General features: G+C 32.3%; 2 protein-coding genes across 3 annotated transcripts; one reads left to right on the top strand and one right to left on the bottom strand.

The window, feature by feature from the left end:
• The first annotated feature begins 643 nt into the window (after positions 1-643).
• On the top strand, positions 644-13,116 carry LOC126845608 (dedicator of cytokinesis protein 6). 2 transcript variants are annotated; one of them, XM_050584364.1, is made up of 18 exons: positions 644-909; positions 1,086-1,453; positions 1,535-2,021; positions 2,093-2,738; positions 2,979-3,370; positions 3,487-4,706; positions 4,772-4,949; positions 5,021-5,249; positions 5,307-5,674; positions 5,751-5,936; positions 6,717-8,342; positions 8,996-9,208; positions 9,272-9,526; positions 9,592-10,275; positions 10,479-10,677; positions 10,758-11,120; positions 12,364-12,502; positions 12,752-13,116. In XM_050584364.1, the coding sequence occupies exons 2-18, from the start codon at positions 1,101-1,103 to the stop codon at positions 12,894-12,896; spliced, it is 7,683 nt and encodes a 2,560-aa protein (XP_050440321.1). In that variant the 5' UTR covers positions 644-909; positions 1,086-1,100; the 3' UTR covers positions 12,897-13,116. The 2 variants fall into 2 exon arrangements, with proteins under 2 accessions (XP_050440321.1, XP_050440320.1); XM_050584363.1 differs by having other exon boundaries at positions 644-1,453.
• A 465-nt stretch (positions 13,117-13,581) lies between these two features.
• On the bottom strand, positions 13,582-17,641 carry LOC126845684 (DNA polymerase interacting tetratricopeptide repeat-containing, protein of 47 kDa). The gene is made up of 8 exons (XM_050584499.1): positions 17,393-17,641; positions 17,147-17,291; positions 16,800-17,089; positions 16,538-16,730; positions 14,751-14,868; positions 14,531-14,687; positions 14,070-14,246; positions 13,582-13,783 (listed from the first exon to the last, which is right to left on the bottom strand). The coding sequence occupies exons 1-8, from the start codon at positions 17,404-17,406 to the stop codon at positions 13,696-13,698; spliced, it is 1,182 nt and encodes a 393-aa protein (XP_050440456.1). The 5' UTR covers positions 17,407-17,641; the 3' UTR covers positions 13,582-13,695.
• Positions 17,642-27,690: the final 10,049 nt, after the last annotated feature.

Here is a 27,690-nt window from a genome sequence, read left to right as displayed (position 1 = left end):
TCAACTACTTTTTAAGAGATGCTGCTAGCATGGAAGCTTTTCGTGTCTAATGAACGTTTGAGGACGCCATAAATATGCAACTAGTATGTATGCGTAATTAATTGTAATAAAATACGTATATTAAAAATGAAGAAATCAGGTAAAATTATTAAAGAAATTTGGGGGGAAAGTTTATCTTTTAATACATTTTTGTTTTTATAAAGTTTTTCCACACTAAAAAAAATTTACTCTAAAGAGGCTGAATGAAACCTTTCATAAATCTTTGAAATATAACGGTTTTTACACACTAAACTCTAAACCTTAACACGCGTTGAGGGTTAAAGAGAGCCGAGAGGCGTTAGCACTTAAAATTATTTTCAAGAGGACATAATCATTAATCGTAGAAGTATTAATACGTTTCCAAGAGAATATTATACCAGCTCTGGTATATACTCCTTTGGAACAGAGTAGAGGTACGTCAGCAACGTGTGATAATGACAAAATGGCTGCCGGTTTTCTCGGGCGGCTGTTTATTTATTACGAAAGTTAACCAGCCTGCATGTTGTAAAAATTGATAACACAAATTGAAGACACGCCTGTTTATTTTTTCATGTTTAATACCAACCACTCCCCAGTTCCATCTCACATCGATACCGAAATATTATTTTGTACACTTGTCTTTATCACAATTTACATATCCGTTTCCGGTTTTGCAGTAGCTATAACTACTATAGGCTATAGTTGTTGATGCTGCCGGGAGTGGGACCGGGTAGGGTTCACCGATTTATCAAGTATCAATAATAATAATATTATGATGATGATGATGATGGTGATTGATGAATACAAAAAAAGATATGAAATTGGTATGCAATGGTTGAAGTTTGACCTAATGTTTATATAATACTTTTGCGGTATTAGTTTCCTATATAGGTAGGATAGTTTTTAATAATTATTCATCGCATGTATCTAATTTAGCAATAATTGCATTACATATTATTATAAACCTTTTTTTAATAAGTGATTTAAGTTTTAACTAAGCCTAATAGTGTTTTATTTTAACTATTCATTTTTTTACTGCTGTTCTCAATTATATCATCGATCTCTAGTAGACTTAAATTGCAATGCATCAACAACAAAATCATAGGGCGTTTGCTGCATTAAAAACTGGAGTTCCTGCAAATACTATTGCTAACAATGATGGCACTATGAATTCGCCATCTTCGTCATCACTGTTGTCATCTAATTCGTCGTCATCTTCATCATCAACATTGCGTGCTCCTATAGAACACAATACGACAACTGGAAGACAAACAGCAATACAGGATCGTAATAGTGCCACACATTTTACGAATTCTAGTAGAATAACTAAAAAATCTCACTGTCATAATATTATTAAGTCCTTAAAACCTCCAAAAGTATACATTATAAAGCGCAACATACGCACACGTACACTCACAGTCCCCGAACAGTCACTGTAAGTTCTTAAATTATAAGCATAATTTATGTTGTTATTTTTAAATGTAAAGATTTGTTTTTATATTTGCCCTATTTTTAGCTCGGAATGTGCACGACATGTTCGAGAAATTATTAGCACTTATACAAGGGATTGGCTGGTGGTAGATTTATTTGATAATGAACACTACGATGACAATGAAAGTCTACATCGACTTTCAGAGTATTTTTCCGATAGCAGTGATTCATCATCTGACAACACCTCTTCAAAAAGCTTAATTGTATATGATGATGATGTGAGTTCAGTAAGTAAAACGTCATCTGCATCACTTCACAGGGCTGCTTCGGCACCATCAACTGCTGGCTATAACTCAATCTCTCAAATTTCTGCAACAAAATTGCGTAATAATATAAAGACACATCCTTCACAACCTCCTCCTGCACCACCTATCACAAATAACGTTCCTTCCGCCACCAAGTACAACAATAATACCAGTAGTCATACTACTGATCTACCATTATTGGATGATATATTACATTATGATAAAAATTACGGATCTAAACAGAAATCAAAAAATAGTTTTAAACAGGTACATACAAATTATAAGAAAGTATTTCTTTTATATATTTTTTTACTTATGTTATTTATTATATCCCACAGCATACCAGGTTGTTCTCTTTTTATAAAATAGAGAATTCTAACTGTGACGATGATTCTTTGGCAAATATACCGGTACCACGAGATTATACTGGTATGCAGCATCATTTTTGTCGTTTGCTAGTAGAATGCATACACTTGGAATGCAGTGATGCTGGAACTACGCCACAAGACACTGTGTCTGGGTATGCTACATCTGATTCGCTCACATCTCAATCATCAAGTGGAACAAATCAAAGTAATGTGTCTAACATGCCCAATCTTTCTGGTTATATGGCAGTGTATGATTTGCGTGCAAGGCGCAAATTAACAGAAAATTGTTATTTGGATTTGCAAAATCACACTTCATTAACTCGTCATCGAAACGCGTGCGTCATAGATATACCCAATTGTAGCAAAGGTAGTACAGTACTCGGAGAGGATTTATTTTTAGTGATTAGACTGGAAAAGCCACTCCAAGGAAAGCAGCGTAATGATAATAGTACATTACCTGCAACTAACGTTGAAAAAACATATTTACGCTACAGAACTCCATACGCATGGACAGCAGTGCATCTTGCTGATGTATTTGGATCAAATCATAGGAGTTCTTCATCTATGGATAGTCTAGATCGTAACAGTAGTAATCAAAATACTACAAACAGCTTAGGTAATATTTTTATAAAATATATACATATATATATATATAACCAATACAGCTTTGCAATGAAGCTTAAGTACTTAGTATTTTCTAACTTGAGATATATGTAAAAGTAAATAACAAAATAAGACTATCATATAATTTATTTATACAACAAAATAAATACATTTTATTTTTTGCTTTAATTTATTTTTAAGCTATTTTGCCATTTTAATATTTTCAAAAAAACCTATTATTTTGGTATTTTAGATAGCCGGTTTGGTTTGGGTGAGTTTGAAAAGTTTCGTAAAAAGTGGTCAGGATCAGGTGGGCAAACAGATCATCTTGTGACAACGACAATGGTAGAGCATAGAGGGTCTCTTGATCGCCGCATTAGTAATACATCTAGCTATGTCAGCTATAATGACAGTGCTTATAAAGGCATTGATGCAGCCGCTACTACTGAGCGTCCATTAAAACATCATCGTAAACAAAGAAGGTACAGTTGGTCAGAAGAAGACCTTTTATGTAGTACTGGTGCCACTCAAAGTATTAGTGATCATTCACGCCGAAAACGCAGTAGTCGGCATCCTAGTATTACCGATAATGCTGCTATTGACTTTCGTCCAGTCACTTTAACAATAAATGGCTTTTTTAAACAAGCAAGTATACCTTTTTTTTCCACGTTTGATTAACTTTCAATACTCAAGCTGTTTAAATTATTTGAAAAATACAGATTATTATTATTTAATTAAACTCGATGTTTAATATTTGCCAGGAAACTGACAAGTTGAAAGATGAAGACCTTTATAAATTGCTACATGAATTTAAATGTCAAACATGGAGTGGAAACACCGCAGATCAAGGATCTAGCAGTACTTCAGGTGTAAGTTGCAGTTCTGGCACTTCTTCACTGTTATCTAATGCTACATCATCACCGGGTGGCATTGGAATTCTAGCATCAAAAAAATTGAAAAATCTTAACACGACTAATCACCATGGAAGTTCACCAACGTGTATTAAATTAGACATTTCTCCATTTACAATCACTGATAGTTCATTAGAAAATTTATATACGACTGATCTTTTGCCAATAGCTAGTAGGAATCACCACAGTAAAAAGGACACGAGTAGTGAGAGTTCAGCTTGTATTGTGAGGGAGCTTTTAGAGTTTTCCTCAGTTAGTTCCACAGCAAATGGTAACTCATCGATCATTAATATTGCCACACCCCATTATGTGTATAGAAATCTCCTTTATGTGTATCCTAAAGAACTTAACTTGTCAAGTCGTACAGGCTCAGCAAGGAACATTACAGTGAAGGTTCAGCTCATGTGTGGTGAACATCAGCCAGAAGATGCTATGCATGCTATATTTAATGGAGATGGTGGAAGTGGGGAAAATGGTTTTGCAACATTATTCACAAATGAAGCACACACATCGGTAACTTATCATCAACGATGGCCTTCATTTTATGACGAAGTTAAAATAAAGCTTCCTGCTGATATACATGGGTGCAAAGGCGATGGAATAGATAAAAATGGAAGCAAAAACTATCATTTACTCTTTACATTTTACCATGTTAGCTGTAGCAAAGGAAAAGACGGAGATAAAGACAAGAAAGTCGGTGTAGGGCAACTCCAGTCATTGGAAACTCCAGTAGGATACACATGGCTGCCTTTATTGAAAGACAGGGCGTTGGTAGAAGGGGAATACAATCTGCCAGTAGCTTTGCATCCCATTGACCCGATACTGGCAAACTATTCTTATATCACTGCTGATGTGGCATTACCGGGCATCGAGTGGCTTGACAATCATAAGCCACATTTTGTCGTTCACATAAAACCCGTGTCTTCAGTACATCCCGGAGATACAGCATTAAATAGCTTTTTTTCTTTCTGTAGTCTGTTAGAACCTCTATTAAAAGATTGTGAAGCTGGAGGGGACAAATTACCCAGGCGATTAGCAGAATCTAACATTGAGTCGGAACTGAAACACAGGTAATTGTAAAATTTAATTCATATTATAATAGTTGTCTCTATTAATGTGAATAATTTCCATACAGGTTAACGAATATTACTAGGACTGCAATTAAGCCATTGGTTCAATACATAAATGTTGTATTAGACAAACTATTTTCATTATTAGTGGAACCGCCCAGATGCATGAACAGTGTTGATACAATGAACATTGGTACTTCAGTTTTTCATACTCTACAGCAACTAATCTTTATAATAACAAAAGTAAAAAATTACTATTTGATTATTATATTATTTTATTTTAGAGTGATATGGTATTTATAATTATTTTTTAGGAACAAAATGGAAATGAAGTACTTCAAAGTTATATCAGATATCATTTTGGTTGTGCTATTTTAACAAATGAAGAATATAATGGTGAAAGATTGGAAAACTATTTTGATCTAGAGAAAAAATATGTGGATTCTTCTGATGGTTCATCTCCATTAACGGATAAAGAAATTAGTTCGTCATTTAGCGATTCGGTTTTCAAAGCGTATGGTACAACTTTTACAAAAACAACTGGTAACTATGATATTAAACGCACACCAGAATGTTCAACTGTAACTGAACGTGTTACAGGAGGCAGTCGTACAAACTATGCAAGTAGTATCAATAATTCAATACAACATGATGAATGGTTGCTAAAACGTTCCAAAGCATTAAACAGACTTCAAGCTCTTCAACAATGTATAATTGAGCAATGGATTTTATGCACTGACGTGCGTATTGCGGCAGCTACAGATTCAACTTTCTTTTTTGACGCTCTGATCAAATGTATGGCACTTGGAGTCACATTGTATAATGATGATAATGAAACGAATAAGATACCTGGAATTGCTAGATTCACTGGACAGTTTTTGCAAGACTTACGTAATCTCCTAATAAACTTCTACAAATATATTGCTGAATGCATTATTACATCAGATAAAGGCAATACTTATTTAGAGGTAAAAACATTTTCAGTTCACATTCACATTTTCATTTAAAAAAAAAAATAATTGAATATTTGTGTTGTATTTTTAGCGTACACGATTATTAAATAATAACATAGCAAGTTTTCTCAGGGACTTATTGCTAGTATTTATTAATGATGAAAATGGATTGAATTATGTATATGCTTTGATAGGAGAGTATGTTATCACAATGACTGCAAAACAGAAAGTTGTTGGCAATAATAAAAGATCATACTCAATATTATCAAGCTTAAAGGTACTACATAAAACTACAACCATGCCATTTTATATAGACTAGTTTTATAAAAATATTTGTAGAAAGCTAAAATTTAAATATTTAATGGTACCTATGCCATAAGATCTATATGTAATGTACATTTAGGAATTAAATTCCTAAAATGTGCCCGAAAATGAAAAATGAATAACACTAATATGTCTAAGATGCACATGCAGATAAAAAAAAAAATATATATATATATAAAATGCTTTGTTGGCGCGACATTACTACTCTATGAATTTTAAAATGTACAGCGTAGACAATTTAATGAAAGACACTCATCATCTCAGAAAATAATTACAATTTTATATTTTTTCTTTTTGAAAACATGTTATTGTACAATATTACACTATCTCCCTTACTAAGTTATAAATATTATTAATTTTATAAATAATTATCCAAAATTAGTACTCGACTAGTCAACATATTTAGTTAATTATTATACTTTCAAAAAGACAATTAAAAATATAAGTTACCATTTAAGTTTCAAAAGTTGGTAGCGCACAGGAATATACTTAAAAAGATAAACTTTTGATCATTTTATGATAATGTACAATAACATTAATAAAAATGTTTGCAAACAGAAAAGCTACATAATTGTAATTTTTTTCTGAGATAATGAGTGTCTTATGTTAAATTGATTAACCCGTACATACATACATAAAATCAGTCTTGATGTTTTTTTTTTAAACCTAAGTATTTTTTTTAAATACTATTAAATCATGATAATTATAATTTACAATTTTTAATTTTTTACAGCTAGATTTTTTCAAAATCTTATCTGAACATCGGTATTATGTAGAACTTAACTTACTACATAATAACCTTGATTCTACAGTTTTAACAGATATCTGTGATGAGTATAGGAAAAATCATTATCTTTCTTCACTTGTAATTCAAGAATTTGTTGAAGTACTAAGGTCTCCTACTAATGATTCAAAAGTTAAAGAAAAAGCCACTGAACTAATCATAAGGCTTCTTCAAAAACATGATTTAAAAGTTAATGAATTAAAAGTTACTGTAGCTTGGCTTTATGTTCCAATATTGAGTATATTTATTAAAGATCAAGCTTTGTTAGGCATACTTCTATCTGACCAAGATGACCTTGATAATGACAATTTTGAAAGTTTTGATGATGATGACGAAAAACCTAGTAGAAGAAGTAGCCGTAGAACAGTATCGTTTGAAGCAATATCATCATCAAGTATATCAAGTGTAAAAGCTGCTATGGCATCTACTTCATCGTTATTGTCTGAAAAGGCTATTCAAAATATATTGGTTTCTATATTATGGATATTGAGAAATATAAGAGAAGAAGTTGTGGACAACTTTAACAACGAACCTTTAACTCAGTACTTGAGTGCATTATCCACATGGCATGCTAACAACTTACTATCTTTGATGAATTTATGTGTCGAGCGATTTAGATACAAAGCCTACAGTAGTAATAACGTTAACGTTAATAATAAAAAGAAAAACAATTCATCAAAGTTGTGCAAATCTTTATCGTTGCATTGCCCTGCCACCACATCTAGTGTATCATCTTACGCTTCTTTACCTCCTGTCGTTAATCAAAATAATCAATCGTTATCAAGCATAAATAGTGTATCCACAGTTCCATCACAATCTGTAGACGATGTGAAATCCCGATTGGAAGATGTGATATTGGGACGACAAGGTGCTAGAAACGATCTAATGGAAAGAAGAAAAAGTGCTGCCAACACAAACACTAAAGTAAGATGGAACAAAGATCTAATGCATTATGGAAGCAACACTATTGCATCTTCATCATCTACTTCAGTTAACGCATTACGGCAATTACGTTATCGTAGTAAATCACAAAAGTGCTCGGATGTTAGTAGTTATGAATTAAGCACTGAGAATTTGCTTGCAAATGATGTCGGCTATATTGTATTGGATACACTAGAAAACATAATTCAAGTGTCATCAAGAGCTAAAGGAGTGAATACACAGTTAACGGTGACTGCTACTGTGCCAAGTACTGTACGACTAGCTTTTAAGGTGTTATTGAGAGCTCTGAAAACATATCAATATCAGAGTTACCCGAATAACTGTACTAAAGATGCTCCTAGTATTGGTGCATTGAAAAAGACTTTCGAAATAGTACGTTCTACCATAACTCAGTATCCGAGATTGTTATTCACTAATAGTGATCAAGGCTATGAAGACGATGGAGATTCTGGTTGTGATTGTGAATCAATTGATCAAACTGATAGCAATAAACTTTTACAAAAAACATGTTTAGCAGTTTTATGTCATTTTTATTTACAAGGAGAAAAATGCAATTGTAATGAGGATTCCATTTTAATGCAAGCATCGGCAACTTTTTATTGGTTAATGAGAGTCAATTATAATTTAGATAACGTAAGTTAGAAATTATTTATATTCTTATTTAATATGCCCAATATATTGATTTCCCTTATAAAAACTAACACACTTTAAACTTCCATACAAAGACTAAAACTGTTGATTTTTCTCTCACGAAAACTCACAGGTTTTACTATTTAAGTATATGAAAAAAGTGTTAGTTTTTGTCAGGAAAAATCAAGTATGTTACTTCTTTGTTGAAAAAACTGTAAATGTGCTAGTCTTTGTTAGAAAAAATTATTTTAAAATATGGAACGTGTTAGTTTTTGTAAAAGGTGTTTCTTACTTAATCAAAATTATTATTAAATGCAAATTCTAGTTGTACTATATTCACAGTAAAGAAATTTGTGTAATTTTTTGAGGGGTGTCTAAGGCTAGACTGTAAAAAAACTAGACATTAATGATTTCTCACCATTATTTTCTTAATTTAATCCCCCACATATAAATGTTAATTTACATCAAGAGCTTGTTTTAATATAAGGGTTTTATTTATGATTTTATTTGGCTCGGCAGTATCCAAAAACGAAGAATACCATCCTTCTCCCAAATTGTCGTATTTTTTTTTTAGTTTTAGTTTAAGAATTTTTGTATTTATTTAATAGTTATACAACATTTTAAACACTTTAAAGTCTTATGGTTTTTATTTTTAGAATTTTCCACGTGTGAAAATGTATGGAGCATTAGCGTTGAGTACTCTTTTAGAGAAAAAGGGTTCTGAAGATCTATGGTATTGCAATTTTATTGATAATCAGCGTTACAGAGGAATTAAGTTGGCTTTACAAGCAGTAATGAAGTATGCCGATAACATTGATTCTAGTAGTTCCAATGGTGCAACTATGTTAAGTACAAAGTTTGCAGATCAGGTATTTTGACAATGATTTTGAATTGGCAAGTATAAAAATAAAATATATTTGTATTCATTGAAGGTGAGAGGAACTGTAGACGGAATGCTCAAAGTTATAGAATCAATAAATAAAATATATAAGCTTATGAAACGTAAAACCAATGTCGGGGATTCTTCATTGGTAATGAACCCATCACTCTTGATCTCATCGGAAGATTCGCAGCTCCTTTTAGAATTTATGTACTCGGTAGCTTGTGGATATCAACAAGCGTCAGCTTGTCTAATGCCTCAATTGAGACTGAGATGGTTGCAACGTATGGCTTCTATTCATGTTAAAGTAATACCAAATACATTACAGTTTAACTGTCAAACTGAGTAATTAATAACACTTTTTTTTTTCAGAATGGAAATTATTGTGAAGCAGCCATGTGCCACATAAATGGCACTGCTCTTTTGTGTGAATATTTAAAGAGGAGTGATAATGGACACTATAATTTGTCTGTTTGTAAAGGTGCTGCTTGTTTAGAGTCTATAAGTCCGAATGTTTTAATAGAGGAATGCGCGGTGTCTGAGGAGTTATTTGAAGATAGTAACGATTTGTATGAAATGTGTGAGGAAACATTGTTAGAAAAACCATTAGATGGGGATTCATCTTCCTGCTACTCTTTATTAGATTTGATAACAATAGAATTACAAAAATCGGCAGATTTATTGTGGAAAGCATCAATGTATGAAAAAATGGCGAAGGTCTATAATAATTTATTGATTCCTCTCATAGAACGTGGCTATGGTGGTGATGTGAAAGAGGATATCAGTAGATATGGAAGATTGGCAGAGACTTATGGGAAATTGAGAGAAGCTTACATAATGTTAGATAAAAAACAAAAAAAATCAAAACCAAACAGTGAAACATTTTACGATGGCACCTATTTTAGAGTTGGTATATATTATAATGGTATAGGTGACATAGAAACAAGCAGCGGGGAAAGCGAAGATGAAAACAATGATTTGGAGTTTAGTGGAAAGCAGTACATTTACAAAGAGCCACAACTGACTAAATTATCGGAGATTTTTGATAGATTACAAGTAAGAGTATAAATAATTATTAGTTATTACATTTTTATAAAATAAGAGAAATTACTAGTGCCATTGATTTTATAATAAAGAGATGAGCCAACTTATTTTTAAAAGTGGTAATGGTTAATGTGTTAAATAAACTCTTCATTTTATGTTATAACAAACCTACACTAAAAATCATTATTTTATTTTAATCTATTTTTTTTTTTTAGTCTCATTATTCAGATAAATATGGTGCAGAAAATGTTATTGCAGTTAAGCATTCTAATAGAATATCAGGAGAATCGATTGATCACAAAAAAAAAGTCTATATTCAAATAACCTATGTAGAGCCTTGCAGTGAGCCATCATTAAAATTGGCGTTGCATAGTATTCAATCGAGTAGTACTAATGATAATAGTGATAACATAAGTTAGTAAAAATGCATGGAATCATATTATTAGATTATAATAATACGTAAGTGTAATGTAATATTTTTGTATCATTTGCAGAAAGGTTTGTTTACTCCACACCATTTACATTAGACGATGATGGACGTACTCACGCGTGCCAGTTGAGGGATCAGTACAAAAGAAAAACTTTGCTGACAACAGAACGACATTTTCCATATATACTAACACGAATACCAGTATTTGAAGGTAACGCTAACATTGTCAATAACCGAGGTACGAATACCACTCCCAGTCGGCGACCCGTAGAACAAAACTATGGTGACCACATGGAGGTAATTGTAATGCAGCCGATAGAAGTGGCTATCGAAGACTTGCAGAGAAAAACCCAAGAGTTGGCTAGGAGTATTAATCAAACGCCTGCAGATGCAAAAATGTTACAAATGGTATTGCAAGGGTGCATAGGTAAAACATCTATTGTAATAATTAACATTTTAAAATCTCATACATTACACATTCTAAAATTAGCAGTCGTTGATTGATTTATGAATTGGGGACGGACCATATTGAGTTTGGAGAGGTCACAAGTCTTCAGGAATTATTATAGCTGAAATTGATAAAATTACTTTTACTTAAACACTTTTATGATGTTTAATGTGGATGGAATAAGTAAAAAAAAAATGTGTCCCTAAAAAATGGAAACGCGTGAATTTTATCAACTTGTTGAGAATTAAATTAAGAATAGTTTATTAAAAATGTTAACTGATTGATTGAAATATTCATAATATAAGTTAAAACAACTACAACAATATTTTAAAAAGAAAAAAAACTGCATAATGAATATAATTTAAAAAAAATAATATGTTACGTTAAAATGATCACCTTGTAGAAATTTAAAAAAAATTAAGAATTATCAACAAATGACAATATCACAAAATTGTAACTATTTTTTTCTGCTATAAAATTTACACTGCAGATTTTTAAAGTAATATGTAAATTTTATAAAGCCAGGCTACATCTACCTGTAGTCTAATTTTTAGTTTTAAAATGGAAAGTGAAGAAAAAATGTCTAACCTTCTAGAGGATAGTGATAATGCATTTCTCGTGTATTCATTATAATATATTGGTAGTTATATATTTAAAGAATTTCCTACGCAAGTTTGGAAGTAATTTGACTATTTTTCAAAAAGTTATAGTGTGTCATAATTTTAAGATTAAAAATGTAGTTTTAGGGTGTTTTTCTTAATTTTGATGGGGAAAAGATAAACTTTTTTAATTTTTGGTCATAATAAGTACATTTTAGATAAAATTTCTGATCACGCTACATCATGATATCACTTGCTATATGGAGAAATCAGTTCAGCGGGTTACAAGATATTGTGGGTTTGGATTCAGAAAAGAAAAAATATAAAAATAATAAAACAAAACATCATTGTAAAATCATACCTTCTCAGCTCTGCGTCGAAAGTAAAATCAATAAAAAATATGTGTTTGGTCTCTGAACAATTGCAAAACTTTCAAAATTAAATATATTGGGCTAGTTATAAGTTAACTGGATATCCGATTGTTTGTCCCAATAACCTAGTAGCTAATGAATATAATACTTATAAAATTATTTTTACTGTATTTATTTATACTATCATTGAGTGTAGAAAAAGGAAGTAGATATAGTCTATACATTTATTCATTATTTATATTATTATTACAGGCACTACAGTAAATTGTGGTCCTATGGAGATGGCTACGGTATTCCTATCCCAGCAACAAAACACAAATAGCCACAATAATTTGCTAATGAGCAGACATCAAAATAAACTACGGCTATGTTTTAAGGATTTTTCAAGAAAGTAAGCCCACAGCTTTAAAAATAAGTCAAAAGAACTTAAATTTGTTTAATAATGTGGACTTTTATCAAATTTTTAATTTTTTCCAAAACTGTTTTCAACGAGTTCATACTTTATTTTAGTTTTATTCAGATATAGAAATTAATGTATACAACATGTGTTTATTTAGCTGGTTTTATCCCCTTTTCTATGCATATTTTTGCAATTCTTTTAAAGTGTCAACAAATATTTATTGATTTTATTTTTTCTCAGGTGTGCTGATGCTTTAGAAAAAAACCGTGGACTAATTGGACCAGACCAACGGCGTTATCAACAAGAGCTAGAAAGAAATTACACTCGTTTCTCTGAACAACTTGCACCCCTGTTGCTAAATAGTAATAAGAATGGAATAGAATAACATAATATACCTAATTAAGCAATTAGTAATGTATGTTTTGATAAAAAATTACCAAAGGATCTTTGTCTAATAAGACTTTAATTATCCAATAATTAATTTATATATTTACTTTTTTTACATATTTTATACATTGAATTATTTTTTGTTTTTCATTTTTTTAACATTTATACTACATACTCATAAAGTCATTTTAGAATAATTAATAAGAGCTTTTCCATGTCAACCATTTCATCGCCATGACATATAATTTTAACTACATTTATTTTAATAAAAAATAGTTTTTAAAACACCCAGTTTTTCTTAATTTCATAAGTTAATTAAAAATATACATTACTATCCAAGTTTTAAAAATTCAATAGAGCTCTGAAAAAAATACTAAAAAGGTAACTTTTTTTGGTTGTGCGCAGCACTGAATTTATCCGTTAGTCGGTTTCTTAAGTAAAATTTGAATATAACGAATAAAATAATAGGTGTAATTATTGAATTGAAAAATGCTTTTATTCCTGGGACCAAAATATTCATAGAAAGAATGTTTTTGCTATTTAAAACTAAGTTTTATATTTGAGCACTGAAATAAATATTTAATATTCAGTTCAGTGTACTCGAGTGACTAGGAGAACAAAATTAATAGGCTCAAACTGAAGTTTAGAAACTACGAATTATATATTATTTTATAACACATAAATAATAATATCAATAGAGAAATGTTTATTTTGAACTAAACAATAATAACAGAACAATACAAAGAGAACAATCTTGAACATTTTAAAAATGTATTCACATTTATATTAATTAATATTCAAGAGGCTGCATCTAAAAAATCTTTTTCATGTTTCTCACCAGCAACAAACACCAAAAAAACTGGCATCCCATTGTCAATTGGGCATCTAAAACCATTAAAATAGATGTATAATCGTAATTGAAATAATTAAGATTGTATGTTATAGTATAAATGGTGATTAAAAAAAATATATATATACATGTATACACATTTTTAGATTAATAATAAAAAAAAATTTAAAAAAAGGGAAATTATTCATTATAAAATTCCGCATATTTGTAAACATTTTATCAAGTGTCATTTAAAAATGACAGACAGATTTCCAACCCGGCATAGTAAACAATTGTTTTCTGTATAATATGTTTTATATAAATTATTTTTTTCTTATTTACCTTAGTTTGGTTAATACTTCTGACAAGGTACATTTATATTTATCTATCTTAATAACACTACTTATATTAGCAGTATTGATAACTTCAAAGTAAACATTTACTATATCTGCATTATATTTTCCTTCTACATCCCATTCTGGTCGTTCAGAAAACATTTGTAACAGATGATCATAAAACCTAAAATATAAATAAATGTATGTATAAACATTAAATTAAAAAAAATCATTCGACTGATACAACAGAAATTATTTAACTAAACAACGAGTACCTCATATTATTATCGATATCATAATATATAAGTATTAATTTTAATTATTTTATTTGATACTCAATATTGGAAATATTTTGATAGTTCAATTTCATCATTCATATCGATATAATACAAGACGCTTAATATTTAATTTACTTAAAAAATCAGATGATAATTGTTTTTAAATAAAACATATTCAATTTTTACTAACATAGAATCTTCATGAAACTCTTGTACAATATCGGATGTTTGATATTCTGGATACAAGAATGTAACTGGCCATACAAGACGATTTTCAACCAAATGCACTCTCTGTACTAAGCCTGGAACTTTTGGATCCAAAACTGATAAATCTTTAATTAGACCACCTGGAGTTTGAAAAGAAAACTTAAATTCACGTGGTAATAAACAATAAAGTCATTTTTTAGTACTTTTTTTTCCGAATATTACTAAATTTCTTTTATTAAGCTCGTCTAATAGTTTGTGGTTTTCAGCTTCTTGTTGTTTTTGGACTTTCGTCATCTTCCTTTGATCTTTTTCCATTATTTTCTACAAAATTATTATTAAATTAAGTATAGTCCCTTGTAAAGATAGATAAACAATGCTTGCAGCACATTAGTAGGCTCAACAACTGACATTTATCGTAACCCGGGCATTTTTCACGATTCCAAATAAGAAATAATTATGTGAAATACATTTTTATTTACTGTTTGAAATACTATTTCATTTAAATACAGTTTTTCTTCAGATTCAAGTAACTAAATATAATAATAAATATATTTAATTTAAGATTTTTTATTTAAATAATAGCCAGTACTGAATACAGTGAGGTTGGGGCATGTGGGGATGACCATATTGGGACCACGGAGGTCACATGTTTTCAGAATTATCATAATCGAAAGTGATATCTTATCACTTTAAGTAAACAATTTGATGAATGATGCGTGTCTGTAAATAGGAATATTAAATATTGATAAAAGCATTATTAAGGCAAAGAGTGTGTTTAAAGTTGTAATTTTAGTATACCCAACTTTCAACTTCACTACTATCAAAGTGCAGTTTTCCCCTTTTTGTTGGTTTTTCCTCATTCATAAAAAAAGTTTAAAACTTTTGACTCAATTTTTGAGAAAATTGTACTCAATGTATATGTTATAGCTCAGCAGTTTGGAAGATACATTGGGTCCAGACACAAAAAATAAATTCACATTATTGTTAAAACTTTCTCAAGAAGACCTTCTCAGCTCGGCATCAAAGCTAAAATATTGTTAAGAATTTAAGATTGAACAATTAATTAAACATTTTTTAATTTTTATTTAAATTCATTACATTAAAAAAAAATGTTATATATTATTTGAGTTGTTATTCAGTTATATTTTGGCTTCGGTGCGAAGCTGAGAAGGTATTGTTTTTACAGTGATGTGTTTTTATTTTTTCTATATTTGTGTCTGGACCCACGATATCTCGTAAACCGCTGAACCGATTTCTTCGTGTAGCAACTCTATTGATCAGAAATCATACCTGGAAGGTACTTTAGAGGACTAAACATTTTTAAAAGTCACCCCTTCCCCATCAAAATCGAGAAAAATACCCAAAAAATGTATACATTTTTCTACCTAAAAATACGATTGCTCAAAATGCTCTTTTGAGATTTAGATCTAAAAATTAGACCGAAGATAGATCTAAAATGGAACTATAACATATACAATTTTCTCAAAAATCTGTAGTCAATTTTTTTTTTATTAAGGAAAAACCCCAAAAATAGGGTAAATTTACACTTTAGCCATAGTCAGTCTCTAGGTTGCTATGTGTGAGTGAATCAACAGTCAACAGGTAATGAAAATATCTTCATTATATTGTTAATTACGATATATGGGTAACTATGGCAGTACATTTGTATAGAGACGATCAACCCTTATTTTATCAACCCTACACAAGACTAAATATTAAATTTTAAGTACATTATTGCTGGTCCCACGATATCTTCTAAACCGCTATAACTGGTTTGAACATACTATTCACAGATTCGCATCGAAGCATTTATTTAAAAGTTATTTTATCACTTTCAGTTATAATAAAATCTGCAGACCTGTGACCTCTCCGTCCCCACTATGCCCCGACATCACTGTACTGGCTTTTTTTTATTAGTAAGAAATATATGAATTTGTATTTCAATAATTTACGATTACATGGCTATGACATACCTAAATAAAATATTTACCTTAGATTTGAGTGCTTTTTTTTTAATGTCTATTACAGTTTGGTCATCAGGTACACGTTGAAGAAATTTGTCACAATATTCCATACAATCGTCAAAGTCATTCAGTTGAACACAGCAATTAATTGCTCTCATTATAGTTTTTTCATAGTCAGGTTTCAATTTAAGAGCTTGCTCAGCTGCTTTCAAACTTGATCTGTAAAAATAATGTAATTAAATATGTATTTAAAAAATCCAACTTGCATACCTAAATAAAATTACAAACCTATAGTTTTTTAAAAAATAATGGGATGCAGACATGTTGTTAAACATTTGTGCACGCAGCTGATCATTTTGAAAATTTAATTTAAGGCCTTCCTGATAACACATAATAGCCAGTCTATACTTTTTACATTTAAAGTTAAAATTTCCATCTTCCTTATGTTTATCAGCTAACTCTTCAGGAGTGTTATCATCTGGATCATATCGTAAATTTTGTAAACCTTCAACAAGCGGTGAGAGTTCTTCTGTCGGATCGGGGGGTTTACTCATAAAAAATGGATGTTTATCCATTTCCTAAAACACATATTATTTTTAATCAATAATTTAGAACAATAACTATTGAGTAGCTACTTCTCGCCAATTGGATTCATCCCAACCATCTTCATACGGTTTCTGTTTTAGATTACCTATGAAGGCATCCAAATCTTCATCTAGACTACTAGCAAGTAGTTCGCGTTCTTCATCAGTCATTGATGTGTTGATATTTTTAACTTTGCTAAAAACGAATTTCAAGTAAGTTTTAATGAAAATGTTTGCTCAAAAGGAGAAATGAGTAAATATTTATAAAAGTATTGTAAAAAAAAATTCACAACTCACTCATTAGGGTCCATATCAGTAATATATTATTCAATTACTTAGTTGATATTTTGGAAGATCGGATTTATGTAATACAAATATTTATTAGGAAGCAGATAAAAAATGTAAGGAGTTAATGAAAATTATTTCGACTTCAGAAGTTAGAACTAGATGCTAAAGCCTAAAGCTGAAATAGCTACTAGTTGCTAGCTAGTTAAAAACATAATAATTAACAGCAGACATCTACACGTGAGTGATAACCGATAAGTGATAACTCGACAGTGATAACTGATATTATTATCATATTGTATTGTAATCAGCAAACAATTATTGTTCAATCCATGACTAAATAGATAGATATGATGTCAGCTGTCGTGATACGCTGAAGTCAGCCATCTTGCTTTTCTCCAATATTTAATTTTTTTGATTTGGCAACACTGATCTCTGAAATGAAAATTTTTCCATTTCCTTCCGTCAGGATTTTAGAATTTCCCTATACGAAAATGAAATGTGTAAAAAAAAAAGTGTTTTGATAGAATTACAATCTTGATATTCCATAACAAATTTATATAATACATGGGTTATGTTGATGCGTAGAAATCTAGTGAGACACAGTATAAGTGTTGACCTCTTAGCCATTATTGGCAATAATTGACATTATTTTTCACCAAAAAAAAAAAATGTTTTCCTAATTTTATAAAATATGAACTCTTATTAATAGCTTCTTATATATTTTATACTTAATGACAATTTATTACACAATGTAAGTACCTATGAGGAATTAAAATACTTTTCTTATATTGTAATTATTTAGAAAAACTAATTTTTTTTTTTTGGAAATAAAAGCCTTAACTTTTTTAATTTCATCAACTCGTAAGCTATTGTGTAGACTTGCTATTTAAAAGTATTGTTGCGTTAAATTTTGAAGAACTAGTATTTTTTTATATATACAGGGTGTAATGTAAAGTACTACCGAGTTTCAAATGAGACATTCAGGATACTCTATGGGTAGGAACAATAAATGGTATTCATTTTTTTTTTAACTTAAAAATTATTTTAAATAGAACCTGTAGGTATCTCATTAAAATATTGTCTTATGAAAAAAGTAATTTCAGATCTGAAATCAGGAGAAAAAATCTTGTTGAATTGATATGTAACATGATTTTTTGGTATCTGGTCACACTTGCGTTCACCGAGTGGCCACTGAGTGGCCGGCATGTGACCAAAACCGACATGTGACACATCATTTTGGGTTAGGATTTTATTCTTAATTAAGTGGTGTCCTTAGAATTATTTTATATTAAATGATGTGTCGCATGCCATATGATGGGTTTAGTCACATGCCGGCCACTCGGTGGACGCAAGTGTGGCCAGATACCAAAAAATCATGTTACATATCAATTCAACAAGATTTTTTCTCCTGATTTCAAATCTGAAATTATTTTTTTCGTAAGACCATTTTTTAATGAGATACGAGTTCTATTTTAAATTTAAAAAAAATTAATACCATTTATTGTACCCATAGAGCATCCTGAATGTCTCATTTGTAGCTCGGTAGAGCTTTATATTACACCCTGTATATATATTTATATAAATTCAGGATCAATAAACCGATTTATTAAAAAAATAAGGTTGAGTATGATGTATTTAGATAATATTTGTTATATAGAAGTCAGTGAAGACTTAAGTTACTTAAGATAAGTTTTAATATTTAACTAGATGCTGAATTACGTTTTGACGTCCATTTAATCAGATAAAAAAGACTAGGGGAGAGGGATAACCCATAACTAGCAGTACTGCCTAATTTTATTTTTAAAATCTGTTCACAAGTTGATAGACTTCTATTATCGATACTTATGTAATATTATGCATAAGCGTTTTTGTGAAATTTAATAATTTTTCCTTTTAAAAAATATAATTTTTGTGTTAATCGTGTAAAAGCATGCGTGTTACATGCGAACGTGAACTTTCTGTATCATACAACCTATCCCAACATATTTTTGTGTAACCCTTTAACGACTAGGTACGTGACTCCAGGGCGTGGTTGTGCATAACCACTGCTGCAGAAGAAAAGCAATCACACAATTTTACCATTGTTAATAAGTAATGTGGTAGTCTATACATAACCCGTTTACCGCGAAACGTAAGTGGTTCAACTTAAGTGGCTACTGGTTGCTATAATAATAATATAAATTATAATATATTATGTACATACATATACTACATCAGTCATTAACTACAGTAATTGTTATTTGTGTAGCATTTTAACATATCAATGTTTTTCATTATCACTGGCGAAAAATATATCCCACTAGTGTTTTTTTTTTCTACTTCGTCGCCTTATCCTATTTTCAACTGGGTTGGTCCAGCCTCTCACCTGCTTTGTCTACTGACTATTCATTAACATTTCATTATCTACTTCCACATATCTCCATATCTTTATTTAAAAAATCCACCCGCTTAACCCTATTTAATTTATGTCTTTATTAAGTTACCTCCAAAGTTATTTCTTTTTATCCGTTTAACTATTTTATGAATGTTTCTTATTTTCAGCATGCCCAAATTATCTAAATTATGTCTAATAAATATTGTAGAAGGATTATAATTTATATCCTTTTGCAGGGGCTACCTAAGTATTTTTGCGGCTAATGAAATACTAAAAAAATGTGCATATTATCTATCACAAAGCAACAGCGACGCGACTAAAAAAAACGGTTTATCAGTAACGATGAGTGATGACGCACGGTTATACCTATTATTTGCCAAAAGTAAATTATTCCAGTATTTTTAAACAAAATTATTTTAGATGTACATACGTACAAAACTTTTCACATTGCAGTTTGATGGTTTTAACTTTTATCCATTATTTAATATTAAAAAACAGCATACTGTTACCGATTTTTTTTTAAAAAACTTAAAACGCAAAGTTAATATTAAAAGTAATACACGAAACAGCTTTAAAAGTATATATTATATGTTGAGGTCGTTTTTAGATCTAATGTTTTAAATAATTAAAACTGCAAAATCAACTATAGGTACAGTTAATTCTATATAATATAGTATATACGGTGTTTTCGTATAATTAAGTATGTTTGTTAAACCTTTTCGTATGTTATAAAATAGTCGGCAAACATTAGCATAAACGCCAGGTTTTATGTTAGTTTTTAATAAGAACCTACAGCGTTTTGAGTTTTGGCGCTACGAATCGGAGAGTTTATTTTTGGTATTATAATAATAATTTATACTTGTTCAGTTAAGGCGTTTAAAATATGCAAATCTGTGAAAACCCTGCCCGGAGGACGATTCAATAACTATTAAATTTATTACATTTTTAAGTTCATTACGGGTTCTACGCTCGCAGGAGAATTCGGGGAAGGAGAACAACAGTAAATGACATTAACGTCCAAAACGATTATGTCTGATGTGCTAAACCCATCGGCTCGAGGGCTGAAGATTCTTTAAAGGGGTTTTACGTGGTGTTGTAAAATTATTACTCGCCTTTGTTTTTGCACCATACTAAAATGTCAGTATAACCAGCACAAGCGAGCGCGGATAAAATTGTATTTTTAGTAGCTCAAACTTCCCGGTCGTGCACACATACTTTTAGAACGCAAGCATAGGTAGCACTTTATCCCAATAAATAGAGCTTTATCCCTGGGGTGAGGTGCGGGCCGGACGTAAGTAGGGTTTAAAGGTACGCAGGTGTATACCGTTTGTTTGTGCAACGTTTGCCAGTATTTTTCGCAACGACAATAAACTAAGGAGTTATAAAATAAAATCCGTAGTTTGTTTAGAATACAAAACAACTGGCGCATAAGGAAGCCGGGACGGGACGGTGGTGGCGCGGTAGTAACAAAACAAGCGGAAAACGTTTTAATTAAGTAGATACAATAAAACCCGGTGGCAACGGCGGCGGTGGTGGCGGCGGCAGACGGTTGTTGAGGTAGGACGACGACAAGGAGCTGTTGTGTGTTGACCTAAAAACGAAATATTCTCTTGGTCCTCGCCCTGTAAAAATAATAACACAAATAAACGGGATACGATGACGCTGGCACGTCTATTTCGGAATATCCAGTGTGTGTGTGTGTATCCACCGTGGTAATATCAAGGGAACGGAACACGCGTATATTTATTATTATTATTTAGGTTTTTTTTTTTTTAGTCTTTTTGAGAGCAAGCACATTTATGATTCGGCGATTGGTGGTGGAGGTGGGGGGGGGGGTGGCGGCGACGGCGGCAGTGGCGCAGTAGACTGATAAATGAGAGTTCGTCGACACCGTCTAGACTGAAAACCCTCCCCCCCCACCCAATGGTTCACCACCACAATACCCCAAAATCCAGGACCTACCCTCCACCACTATGCGTCGTGTTGGCTTGCACTCGCAAACACGTAGGTACGTACGAACATCCGCCCATTTGCCCGGTGCCGAAAATACCAAAATAGAGCGCGGACACGGGGTAGTGGATTTTTACCAGAGTCAGCGGGCAGCGGTTTGTCTGGGGGCTTAACAACGTGTGCAAAGTGTGTGCGTGTTGGGCAGGTCAAGTCGTCTGCGGCGGGGTGTCCCGGGTGGTGATGAGGATCGATACGGGACGTCTGGTTCGTCGACCTTCGTCGCGGACAGAAGGGTAGGACGGGGACGGTCTCGGGAGTGGGGTCGCTGGCGCTTAGGGGTGTACGTCGTACAGTACATGTGGCACACGACAGGGATGGACGACGGGACAACAGGTGAGGGGAGGGGCAAAGGCCGCACGGACAGCAATAGTAGGTATATATATATATATTGTGTGTGTATGTGTGTACGCACTCGACGCGACCGTATCGATCTATCTCTGTCGGCCGCCGCTGTCGCATGAGCTTTTCAAAAGGCTTCACTTATAGACACGAGCAGCCGAGACGTCTTGACAGAACGCAAACATGATAATATTTTAAAAACGGCATTCTTATTTCCTAAATCGCAATATATGTGACCCGCGACAATACCGGGGACCGTTACGTTCAGCAGCGTTTTGCGCCGTTTCATAGTGTCGAACAAATCAATTATAATCGATTCGTCTGTATAAAAAAAAAAAAAAAGCGGAAGTCTAGTAATCTAGGTACGGTTCGTCATAGCGTTTACGATTTGGTTGGTTAGAGTTGTGTTATGATTAATCGAAGAAAACAATTCGAGATTTTTTTGGAATTTTCAACATTCAAAAAGAGGAAACTCCATATTTTTCCCACACAAGAAATCTTGTTTTTTGCGTAGAAAGTCGAAATTTGTGGTAGAATTGTTCCACGTGTAGGATTAAGAACTTTAGACGAACTATAAACAAGTAAGTTTTATTAGGCACCCTTGAAAGTTAAATTGGGATGTGAACCAATAATATACCAAAGTTGTTCTTGAGATGTACGGCGATGAAAAATAAAAAAAAACATTTATAGCACGGTGTGAAGTGTAAACGGTGAAATAGGATAAGGTTACAAATTCTTTTTGACCTGCACAATGTTTACTATTCTTAATTTTCCGTATAGTTATAAACTTATGTCTTTGTAAACAGCTCTCATTACTTTAAGACTGAAGATATTCATCAGTTATTTTAATTTGTATTGTTATTAAAATTGATTGGTCGCCACCAAACTTGTAGGTACTGATGACCCTAGTCTCAAGTTTCAACTTCTCGACTTAATTAAATGGACGATTAATGGTTTTAACACGTTTGCCTATGATTTGAAACAATTTATCAAAAGTTAATAAAATAATGTTTTTCTTTACCAAATATTCACCATCCATTTCTGTGTTTTAAGTAATTTTGTTTAAAATTTACATTCAGTATCATTTGAATCAAGTTCTTGAAATTTTGGTCTAAAAATAGAGGAAGTCTTACATTACAACATTACCGTTCATATATTATATATTCATAATCTTTGACGGAATAACACCAATGTTGGGCAATGTTACCCAACACTGATTTCGATGAAAAATAAAAGGAATTGAAAATAATACATTTTATTCTAGATGGAGTTTTTAAATAAAATAAAAAAATGTTTCCACGACGAATATTGAATATAGCTGTACTATAATAATAAGTCGGGTTGGAATTTACTGAGGTTACGCTCCGTTCAAATGGGATATAAGATTGTATGTTGTTGACGCTGCGACTTAATGTACTTTTGATGAGTTTTCTATTAAAGAAAAAAACAATTTGTACTGTGTTGTCCAACAAATTCTGCGCATAATGAAAATCCCGACATGTTCAATGTATGTATTTGTTGATGTATCAGAACTCAAAAGCGTGTAAGGTGTGATTTCCAAGTTGTTTATTTGACATAAATCCTTGTACTAATAGCAATAAGGCTATTTTTTAAAATAAACTATAGTCAATACATTTATCTACTTTTAAATTTGTAGCTGCTGGCATAGCGTTTGGAGTTCTACAGGCTCAAAATGAAGGCCCATACTCCTATCTCTATGTTGTTGGAAATTATGATTTTGAAAGCTATTGATATTATAATATAATCTATATAGAACAACCAAAAATGAACTACAAGTGTAAATAATGTTAAACATCCTTCATTGTTGACTAAATAGAAAAGCGTGGGCCCTATTATACAAAGTCCCTAATAAATTTATCAGATAAAATTTCGGATAATGTTTTATATTGTAGTAAGTTTTTTGTAATTTAAATTTGGTTCAATAATAGTGTGCTGTGACACATACATTTCATACTTATGGCAATGAATTTGGACTTTGTTGAATAGGGTCCACGCTTTTCTTTTTAGTAAAAAATTAAAGATGTTTAACGTTATTTAAAATTGTAGTTAATTTTCGGTTGTTTTCAAAGTAATTTAAATTTTAAAAAAATGTGCTACAATTGATTAGTTTTTTTACTTTTTTACTATTTTTAGAAAAGAATATAAAAAAAAATTGTATTTATTTATTTTATTATTTACTTTTTAGCCTAATTTAAGATATTTAATATTTGTGAATAGATTACTAAATTTATTTTGGAAGATTTGAAAAAAAAACATAAACCTAAACATATGACCCTGTGAACAGCGACCTGGATGTCCGAGTCCCAATATTATTACAGGATATTGAATTGTCATCCGAGATGAGTGTCTGTGCCCTTTACTAAGTTTCAGCCTTCTACAATATTGAGAAGTGGGTTAAATTTATTTTGCAAGATTTGAAAAATACCTGTACGTACGTGTTAAAGAAAAGCATGTAAAAATAACAAAACCATAACATCTTAAAAGTTGCATAAAATTTATTAACACCTATATAACTATGTATTTGGTCGATTTAAATAAAAAAATCTGCTATCCATCTAAATCATACATTATTTCAAAGTAAAGGAATAATAGCAGAAAACTTAAACAAAAATCATAGCTGCAAATAAATGCAATAAATGTACAGACGTTAATGCGTTGATTACAACTGATTTTTTGTACTACAATCAAACGGTTTTGATAAAACTTCTTTCCCTTTGCCACTAAAATACTAATTGCTAAGTATACATTGTATGCATGTTAATATTTATGGATATAGCCCAACTGAAAGTTATGCATTATCCTATTAAAAAAATACTTAAAAAAACAAATTACATTAAAACAAATATTATTCAACATTACAAAACGCTAGTTGTCGAGATCAGTATTATAACATTATACAAATTCATTTGAATAAAACTTTTTTTGCTTTTCTTCAAGATTAATATTATTGTGTTAATTTAAGAAATGCGCGGGCAACACTGCGCTTTGAGTCTGTTCAGCGTCTGTTCACCGAAGAACAAAAGTAGGTCACAATAAAGACCGTATTGGATTTTATTTTTACCATTCGGTTGTACTGGAAACACCATGAATACACAAAAGCTAATTAAAAACATAGAAACTAAAAATAGTATAATTTCTCAATAGCGAGACAAAATTAGTTCACATAAAATAAGTTGTTTTAATACTTCAATGGCAATGTCGAAGGACTTTTATCATTAAGTTTACATAGCGCGATCGCTTGTTCGGTTTATATTTCACGTACACAGTATAAAAATATTTGATCAGTTTTATATAGTTTATGTTATAATAGGTAATGCGCATAACACGAACCAGGTTACCGATCAATCTAGCGTTTATTGAGTGTAGATTTTCATGCAAATGTACACGCGTCGTTTTATTGTAGGGCACAAAAATAATTTGCCGACAATTTTTTAGCTTCCTAGTCAATAATTATCATAACTACCATTAGTGTTACCGCCAGATGGCACTAACACCGAGACGTTTCGAATAGTATTTTTTTTTTTTCAAAATTAAAATACAAAACAGTTTCGACGAACAGCGCGCGCGGTTGCCATGGGAACGACGGTCGGCTAAACAGGGCAAACAGGTTCTGTACGATAACGTTGTGAATTTCGTGGGGCGTCAGGGGTAACGCGGCTGTTGCTCGATAGATATGTAATAACACAATAGTAATTAATAATATCGTTTATAGAGACCCTGCCGTTGTACGCGTTTTAGTGTACTTGGTGTGCCGCCGGAGTGCGAGCAAACAACAGCAATATTAATTAATGGCCGCGGCACGTAGTGTTTGCAAACGACCCGTTTAGCAGCTGCTCGTTGACGTTTCGAGGAAAACCGTCTACGCCAGATTCGCAGTAATTTTCATTTTGATTATCTTCTACACGGTTCGCTCACGTTGGCGAGGCCAAGGGGCGGAGAGGTGCATTTCGGATTCGCGGAAAACCCTAAGACGCGATTTCCGCTGCCCCGTGTACTCGAGCCGTGCGCGGCGAACGGCTAGCTGCTGCCGGCTGTGTACTTACCGGGGGACCCGGCACCGCCGCCGCGCGAGTTTCTTCTTTTGGCCCGGTTTTGCGAGGGTCGACGTTTCTTAGAAATTCACTGCGGGCACACGCAAGCGCACCTCGCGTCGTACACCGCCGGCGGTCCGACCCTGGTGAAAACCAGGCGAATTTTGCGTCGCACAATATCGATTTTGAAATTGTCTACGGAGGCGTCACCGAAAAAAAAATTGCACCGTCCAGACACGTGTGCGGGGTGGGACGGCACGGGCACGCGGGCTGACGACGAAAATAAAATTCCGTTCGAGCTGTGCAGCCACCCCGCGGTCCGCCGCCGTACCCGCCGTCGATCAACAGATAATGCAAGTCGGTGCAAGCAGCTTCGTCAGTACACAGTAACCGAGTTGCGAAAGACCGCGCACACAAGACTTGAGCGCGGAGAACGCCGCCTCCTCGCCACAAAAACGATATAGTACAATTAATAGGTTGGTTTTTGTAGCGCAAACGTCACGGCGCACCGGATAGGCTATTCTGCTACATCCGGGCTGTCGAGGTCTTAACAGCGTGCAAGGCGTGACGCCAATCATCGCGCGTTTGGTCGTATTTTGTCTCGGTACATTCGATATTACGATGTCACTCGATTTTGACTACAGGGTGGTACAAGTATTAGCATATTATTACAACAGTCGTGACGCGCTAGTGTAATGTAAACATACTTTTATACCGTACTGATATCGTATTCACAACACAGTAATATTCTTATATTGTACCTACCAGTATTACGAAGACTACAAATCTCATTCACACACACAACAGGTTGCGCCGTATCTCGCATCCCCACTTGTTGGTTCTGTTCACGTTCGTGTATAATATGTTTCCGCGATAAGTAGATGCACACAGACATACTCGTTTTATTTGTATACTGCATGTAGTTTTCGACGTTTCGAAAATACACAAATGAGGGCTTAATTGAATTGTCCATTTGCATACAACATTTATAATACATACATCGTACACACACTGACACTTAACCGTTTGGCGTTATAAGAATTTTTGGCGTGCAAATGAAATGATTTAAACAGAAAACCGGCAAGTCGAATATGTATGGCTTTAGCAAAAGTGGCTCTTTGATACGAGTTAACTTGCTTAAACATCACTATTCAACTTTTATTTTGTTAACAGCCTGTTGATTTTGGCAAATTCAGTTAATTGGGTTTCGGCGTAGGCGATCCCCGGAATTTGTTTAATACAGATTTATTATGATGACATTTTATTTTTATGTAAAAAATCGCCATTCAATACTTTTCAGTTTCGTATAAAAACTAAAAAAAAAATACTTACAATAACTATCAAAGTTAAACTACTGGACAACGATCCACTATAAAATGTATTATTCTACCTATGTTGTTTAAATGTATTACTTATCATGTAAATAACGCACAAAGATATGTAAATGATAGATGATCTGTATTAGAAAATATCTGTATCACAAAACTCGTGCAGTGTTAAGATAAAACCACTAAACATATGAGTAAAAAAGC

The sequence above is a fragment of the Adelges cooleyi genome, unplaced genomic scaffold, assembly GCF_023614345.1.
Source record: "Adelges cooleyi isolate 19-005CV unplaced genomic scaffold, UGA_ACOO_1.1 ACOO_flye_CR_arks_rails_tigmint_CR_PRNA_8, whole genome shotgun sequence".
In the NCBI taxonomy this organism is placed as follows: Eukaryota; Metazoa; Arthropoda; class Insecta; order Hemiptera; family Adelgidae; genus Adelges; species Adelges cooleyi.
The sequence above is the reverse complement of the archived record's forward strand: the minus strand, read 5'-3'. Positions and strand labels throughout refer to the sequence as shown.

What these genes read in the sequence shown, in the direction of transcription:
- LOC126845608 (XM_050584364.1), top strand. Translation starts at nt 1,101, where the DNA reads ATGCATCAACAACAAAATCATAGGGCGTTTGCTGCATTAAAAACTGGA. An exon ending in CAAAAAATAGTTTTAAACAG is followed by an intron (nt 2,022 to 2,092) that starts GTACATACAAAT and finishes TATATCCCACAG; the next exon opens with CATACCAGGTTGTTCTCTTT. An exon ending in TCAATTATAATTTAGATAAC is followed by an intron (nt 8,343 to 8,995) that starts GTAAGTTAGAAA and finishes TTTTATTTTTAG; the next exon opens with AATTTTCCACGTGTGAAAAT.
- LOC126845684 (XM_050584499.1), bottom strand. An exon ending in AAAAAGCACTCAAATCTAAG is followed by an intron (nt 14,869 to 16,537) that starts GTAAATATTTTA and finishes ATAATTTTGTAG; the next exon opens with AAAATAATGGAAAAAGATCA. An exon ending in AGTAATATTCGGAAAAAAAA is followed by an intron (nt 14,688 to 14,750) that starts GTACTAAAAAAT and finishes TTCAAACTCCAG; the next exon opens with GTGGTCTAATTAAAGATTTA.